Raw genomic sequence first — 7,617 nt, 5'->3', positions numbered from 1 at the left:
GATTCAAATATTTATACACCTTAAAAGTACAAGAAATTTTTATTCTTACATTTTGCATTTTAAAATCCCTTACGTTTGCCGCCTTTCTCATCCAAAATGGAGAAATTAAGCAGTTGGTCCTTTTTGGTTCGGTTTTTTTTACTTGCGCGTGGCTAAACCATGTATTTGTTAGATCATGATCGACCATGCTTTGTTTGGATCGTGGCTTTAACGCTTGCACAAGTCGCTGATCTACATTGGTGTGAAAATACACCAAATACGAAACAAAGTAAACAAAGGAACAATGAACGAGGATATAGGGCAATGTTATTTTGATATTCTTCACAGAATAAGCCTTTTTTCAAAAGATGGCAAGTCTTCAATTTAATCTAACATAATATTGCAAGTACCGTACCAAAAAAAAGTTTGGACTTGTGACCATTTCCGTTCACGTTTGTAATGGTTCTGCACGGAAATCATCAGGAAGTCAGAATTTATGAGACAATGTTCCGAAATGGTCAGAACTTAAGTACGAAGGATAATCCTTTTATTAGCCTTTCAAGAATAGAATGCCATAAGACCTAATCCCTTGTATATTTCCTACGTAAATCAGTTATGCACATCTTTTTAATTATGTTTAATTATTAATACTTATGTGCTAAATGACTTCGAAGGTGAATCTCAAAATTTCGTCAGTTTTAACGTAAGTCCTAGCCTGCCGGCGCAAACCATGAATCTCCTCGCCGCATTTTTTTGTCCTCGGGTGTGTAGTTTCGAAAAGCATATGTCGATGTACTATTTGATGCAGTGATTATGAATACCTTACCGATAGAAATCTCAGAGTATATGCTAAAGATTCTCAAGGTTCTGAGAAACTGAGAAATTGTCCGCAGACACTCGGGTAGATATATTTAATGGTCCAGGTAGCTCGTTTAAATGTTTGAAAGGCTTTAAAATGTCCTTTCCGAAATTGAAATAAAAACACGATCATAAATATCAAGCAGAGAGGCTGAAATTGAAATAAGAATTCGATCATAAATAAGCAGAGAGGTTATATCAATAGAGTAGCCGACACTCAAGGGTCCTTTGTTAAGCTTTCGGATTAAAATTTAGAAATGTATATTTTTTAATTTAAACATTTTGTAATTTAACTAGAAAATTGTATATAAGTTATAATTATAAATAAGTATAATGAGAAAATTCATAAATTAAAAGAAATTTGTTAATTTGAAGAAAAATTTAAAAAGGGAGAGTGGGGTTAGCGACGGCCAATTACTGTAAATAACTTTGCCCGCCCGGTACGTGGCGAATACAAAAGGAACATTATATTACCGCCGAATCACTCTTAAAAGGACGCAAATCTGACTATCTCTGAGACTAACTCATTCAAATCGATCCTGCTTATAGGCTCAAATGGGCCAGGCTATTTCGCTTGAGAATACACCGAGATTTCTATCGGTGGGGTATGGTCAAGAAAATACTCTTAAATATAATTATCAATGTAAAAACTTGTGGCAATAACGTCATATTTTTTTCGCACCCCTAATCATTTTCAACTTCTCGTGGCGGCACGAAGTCACCTTTGTGATTGCTCTACCGATAGAAATCTCAGAATATATAGTGAAGATTCTCAGGCTCCGAAAAGCTCTGAGAAATTCTGCGTAGGCACTCAGGTAAATATTTTTAAAGGTTCAGGCAGCTCGTTTAAATGGTCTGAATGCTTTAAAATCTCCTTTCCGAAATTGAAATAAAAATGCGATCATAAATAACAAGCAGAGAGGCTGAAATTGAAATAAGAATTCGATCCCCGAAGGAATAATAATGAGACCTAACTCCGTCTCCCCACTTGGCAATAGAAACATTACCGTAAATGGTATGCACATTACAGGAAGATCTTAAATTTTCGTGCGAAGGTGCACAGTTGACCTCTTCCTATACATAAAAAAGTGTGCGAGTGAGAAAGTTTGTCAAATTGACGTAAGTTAAAGAGGTTCTGTTCGTTTGTTTTGATGCAGGTGACAAACGTTTTCTGTTCGAAGCCACGAGGTGTCAAGTGCCGGGTTGTGGTGCAAGTTACACGCCGAAGAAGGCGAAGAAACTTCGTTTTTTAAAGCCCTCACTGTTAACTATGAATTAAAAAAAATCTATTTCTAAATTTTAATCCGAAAGCTCAACAAAGGACCCTTTAGTGTCGGCTGCTCTATTGATATATCCTATCTGCTTGTTATTTATGATCGAATTCTTATTTTAATTTCAGTTTCTCTGCTTGTTATTTATGATCGTATTTTTATTTCAATTTCGGAAATGAGATTTTAAAGCCTTTAAAACATTTATTGAAAATTTAAAACATTTATTTATCGACCTGGACCTTTAATGAAATTATAATATTTTTCATGTTTACGTTTCGAAAAACTTTAAACTTTTCATTTAAGTTATATAACTTCCATTATTTCTTTATTAAATTACAAATTTAAAAGGTACTTACCTATACTTTTCCTTCTCAAAGTCTGTTCACATTTTTCAAAGAAGTATCGAAAATACTATTTATATATTTATTTCGTGTATTTTTCCTATGCTGATCAACAAAAGAACATAAACTCTCTAACTTACGTCAATTTGACAAATTTTCTCACTCGTACACTTTTCCATGTACAGAAAGAGGACAATTGCGCACAAAATTTAAGATCTTCCTGTATTGTGCCTACCACTTACGGCAATGTTTCTATTGCCAGTTTCAAATGGCTTCCCACTGGCAGTTGGGTCTCCTTATTACTCCTTCGTGATTCGATCATAACTAACAAGCAGAGTGGTTATTTCATTTGAGTAACCGACATTCACTTTTTTGTTTCGAATGTTTAAAATTGGAATGAATACGCTACAGATAAAAATTTCAGAGTATTCTCAGGCGAAATAGCCTGGCCGGTTTGAGACTATAAGCAGGCTCGATTTGAATTATTTAGTCTCAGAGAGTTCTTTTATATTCGCCACCTACCGGACCGGCAGAGTTATTTAATGTAGTTGGCCGTCGCTAACTCGACTCCAATTTTAAACATTTGTAAACAAAGTTAGATATCTGAAATAATCGAAACCCGCAGATTCTGAATTTCTATCCTTCTCATAGATTTTTTAAAAATTTTACAAATTTTAATTTTTTATTTTTAATCCTTTTCAGCTGGTCTACTTGGTAGACTAGTCGCAGGTATAATCGGCAGGGTAGCCTGAAACGGACCAGGCTATTTCGCCTGAAAGTATTCTGCTATTTTCTATCGGTAGGGTGGTCATAGAAATAATATTGGTCAAACTCCTACGTCTTCCGACCGTCTTATAGGGGACGGCAAGGCACATCTTCAAAATGTATGTTCGTCATACCCCTAACCATTTCCAACGTCTTGCGGGAGGCGGAAACACACCCATTAGACTACCCTGTTTAAACTGCCGGATAGAACCCTGTTAGAGTCATAACTCTATCCGGACCTATCAGGAACGAACTACGGTTTTCGTACCCGGATCTGTCCGGGCGTTTGCAAATTTTATCCAGTCCTAGTGGGTATCTAATCAGCATACAATTTCGTAACCCGGGCCTATCCAGGACCACTACTGATTGCTTGGCAATTCTATCCGGGTCTTATCCGATCCTAGCCGGGATCTATTCGGGGTAAAATATTGTATCCGGTCCTATACGGAGCTGTTAGAAATTCTATCCGAGATTGATCCACTCCTAGCCGGAATCTATTCGGTATACATTTTCGTATCCGGGGCTATATGGTACGTGTATGGGTCACGTGAAAATTCTATGCGTCTTATCCGGTTCTAGCCGGGATCTAATCGGTATATAATTTCGTAGCAGTTCGAAACAGATTCTGTAATATAATGATTAATTTACACAAAAAATTGTTTTATATCTTATTTCTGCACTTAATTTGTTTTCATTATTATACAATTGCACGCATGGTCACTTACAAACATAATCGCACGCTCAAATCCTTTGAAAAGTCTCCTCCGCTGGGGATTCAAACCCTACCTGAACTACCTGAACCTGAGTCCCCTGTCCAAAAAATTGGAATGAACCTGAAAGTAAATTTCTAACAGATTCTGAAACAGTCGGAAAAATTATTTTTCCAGAATTCATCAGACTCTTTCAGAAATCTGCATCTGAATTTTTTTGCTTCTTTCCGAAAATTTGCCCCAATAGAATTCTATCAGATCTAGTCAGAAGTGTCCTACACGTGTTCTATCAGATTTTATCAGAAATTATTAATTATTATTAATAATTAATAATAATATATTATTTTGTTTCTGCAAATTATTATTATTAATAAATTAATAATAATAATTTGAACTTAAAATAATTGTTTAAACAAGGTTTGAAAAATAATTCCTTTTACCCACAATTTTTTCACTAACTTACGATCAAAATGATTAAAGTTATAATTTTGAAAACATTGTTTAATTAATAAAAATATATTTCGAAATTTATCAAATGAATAATTTTGTACTACCTAATCCTTCAGTATATTTTAATTTTAAAAGTTTATTTACAATTACATAATAATTACATATCAAGTTATATTAAACAACATTTATATAGCAATATTACATAATTTAGTTTTCTGATAAAATCTGGTAGAAACTGATAACAAGGCGCACGGGACAGTTTCGGGAAATATCGGAAAAAATATGGTACAGTTTCGGATAGAATTTCGGAAAGGATCTGAAAGATATGGAAAGCTTCGGAAACACAGTTCCACCAGAAATTTCTAGAGGGACTCAACCTTAATATACTTTTTATTTTGTTGTACACATTTAACGAATAAGTGGATTTAAAATGGCGTAATTAAAATATTTTAATTTAAATTATAATATTTAAATGTTCAATTAAATAATTAAGGCTTCCGTTTCCGGTACCGAACGCGAAAAAACTCTTTTTTGTCAAGTGGTGTATTTTTGGCTTTGGTGAAGGGAATAAGGGTGAGTGGGTGCAGGAAAGGCAGAGTGTGCGGAGATCGAGTGTAAAGGAAGAAGAGTGAGTGAAGGCAAAGATGTGATGGGCGAAAGTGAGTGGTTTGAAGTGAAAATTTAGAGCGTGTGAAGTTTTTGAGGTAGGTGATAAAGGCGGGAAACGTGACGGAGCTTTGGGTAAGGTAGGAGGCCGACGACGCGAAGTCCACAATCTGGCGACAGAGGGCAACAGTTACTGGACATTGGCACAGAGCAGAAAACCGTAGTGGCAGCAACAACTGATGGAGCAAAATAAGGAAGAATTTGTTTTAATAGGAGAGGACTTAAATGCATGGACTGGCGAACAAGGGGGAATGTTATGGGATAAAGAAAAGGAGGCATATATAAGGAACTCCAAACATAGAGAGATGGACAGGGACGAGAGGAAGTTACTAGACATGATAGGAGAAACAGGATGGTTTATATGCAATGGCAATATAAAAGGAGATGAGGAAGAGATCACATTTATAGGAAAAGGAGCAACAGTAATAGACTACATCTTGGCTGAAGAAAGAATGCGTTATATGATAGGGAGTATGAAGGTAGGGAATGATATAGGGTCCGAGCACTTGCCGGTCATAGCTACACTAAAAAGAGATGTCAGTAAGCGCGGCAGAGGGAGAAAGAAAATAGGGTGGGAAAGTACCACGAAAGTGGGAGTCTGGTGGGTAGATAAAGAGTTTAAACAAAAGATGGAAAAGGAAAAGGTTAGTTATGAAAAAGAGGAGGGAATAGACTCGTTAATTGAAAGGTTGAAGGGGGTCGATTGAGAAGGTAAAGGATGAACTGGTTATTAATGAAAGAGTAAGGGGAAAGAGAGGCTGGTGGGATGAAAAATGCTCGGAGAGTAAACAGATAATGACAGAGTGCGTAAGCAAATGGAGAAAAGGGGAAATGGAGAAGGAGTATAACAAGGAGGAAAAAAGAACATGAGAAGGTGCTGGAAAGAACAAGACAAAGGGGAAAGGAAGGATATAAAGCAGAAGTAGAAAAAGCGATCAAAGAAGGTAGGGTGTGGGAGGTGGTAAATAGGGATAGAGGGGAAAGGAAGGGCGTTAACGAAGAAATAGAAATGGAGGAATGGACGGATTATTTTAAGGGTCTATTAAGGGGAGAGAAATATAAAAACCAAGGGGAAAAGTGTAGGATAGTCCAAGGAGAAATGGAGGAAGGGAACGAGATAACTAGAAAATAAGTGGATGTAGAAATCTTAAGAAAAAGTTTGGAGAGTCAGGTAGAACAGAAAGAAAGTATCCCACATAATCAGACGGGATTTAGAAAAGGGATGGGAATTATAGACAATTACTACGTACTTAACTACTTAGTTGACCGAAATTTGGGGAGAAAGAAAGGGAAACTAGTCGCTTTGTTCGTAAATTTCAAAGCAGCGTATGATTAAGAGAAGAGTTAGGAACAGAAAATAGGGTTACTAGACAAATTAAGAGAGCCTGGAGGTTTGAAGAGAAGCTAAAAAGGGGAGAGGGAAGCAGAATAACACAAGCATGTTTGGGCGAAATTCGGAACAATGATGCGAGAGGCAATTTGGGAAATTCAAAATGGGAGGAAGAAAGGAGAAAAATGAGAAGGGCTTATAATATTCGAGAAGGGGTTATGGAGTGGCAGGATATAGAGTTAGAGCTATTAGTTAAACAAGGAGAATAGAGATGGACAAAGATAATGGATTCGAGGTACAATAGATGGTATATGATGGCCAAAGGGTTGACGGATATTAGATGGATGAAGAGGAGGATTTATGTAGAGTATGAGGATACGAAATGGAGTCATAGGCACATGTATTAAAGAGATGTACAGGAGAGGAAGAGGGACAGTTGAGTGTGGATGAGTGTAAGATGGATCTTGGATGGTAGTTGACAGGGAGTGATGTGGATGAAGAAATTGGAAGAAGTAAGGGAAAGCAAGGGAGTAGAGTAGAGCCAAACAGGTGATCCTGAAGAAGGACAGTAAAAAGAGAAAATTGTTTTCAATATCGTGGAAAATGTATTTTTTATGGTAAGAGGAAACGGAAGCCCTGGAAGCTCTCTCATTTTTAGAATTAATGTTACTACTGTTACTATTGTTTATCCTACGTAATGCGAAAGAATAGAATATAAGTAGTAGTTAAGTTGGACTAAGGATGGAATTGTAAATATAGTACAGGAAGCGGAGGCCCTCAAACCCGTAAAAGGAAGAGATTAAATACATACATACAATTAAATAATTAAATTAATTTGTAATTTCTCTTTAACTTGTGAAGCTCAAAAATAAAAAAATGTATTCCTTTCAGATTTAATAGAACCAAAAAATATTAAACATTTAATTAGGTTTTTCAGGACAAAACTGTAATGATTCTAGTTTTAGTAATATTATTTAGTAAAAGCTTGCAAGCAAAAACAAGGGCAGCTACTACAAGTAATTTAATTGAAAATTTAGGTTAAAAATACTTTCAGATAAAGAATAATTGAACCTAAAATATTCTAGCTTTAAAGTTAAATGTGAACATAAGGGTGGTCCAAAAATGAAATTGAACATTTTTTTCTCGCTAGTGGGCAAGACACCCCTCGCTCAACCGCGCAGCCTGGAGAAAGAAAATCTGTATTTTTTTGTTTGCAATTCCCACATTAACACATCTCACCAGACACT

At 36.0% G+C, this 7,617-nt stretch overlaps 1 protein-coding gene across 9 annotated transcripts in view; it reads left to right on the top strand.

Annotated features, from left to right (window-relative positions):
- Positions 1-219: 219 nt before the first annotated feature.
- LOC117172776 (F-box/LRR-repeat protein 7-like) overlaps positions 220-7,617 on the top strand; it is a 180,274-nt gene continuing 172,876 nt past the window's right edge. For 3 of the 9 annotated variants that reach the window (XM_033361047.1, XM_033361039.1, XM_033361005.1), the window contains exon 1: positions 244-496. In XM_033361047.1, the coding sequence (XP_033216938.1) occupies positions 476-496 (21 nt within the window). In that variant the 5' untranslated portion in view covers positions 244-475. Of the gene's footprint in view, positions 509-649; positions 683-7,617 lie in introns of those variants that run through there. The other 6 variants (XM_033361054.1, XM_033361022.1, XM_033360988.1 and 3 more) reach the window with 3 other exon arrangements.

This window comes from Belonocnema kinseyi, chromosome 1, assembly GCF_010883055.1.
Source record: "Belonocnema kinseyi isolate 2016_QV_RU_SX_M_011 chromosome 1, B_treatae_v1, whole genome shotgun sequence".
Lineage (NCBI taxonomy): Eukaryota > Metazoa > Arthropoda > Insecta > Hymenoptera > Cynipidae > Belonocnema > Belonocnema kinseyi.
This window is presented reverse-complemented; position numbering and strand designations above follow the sequence as displayed.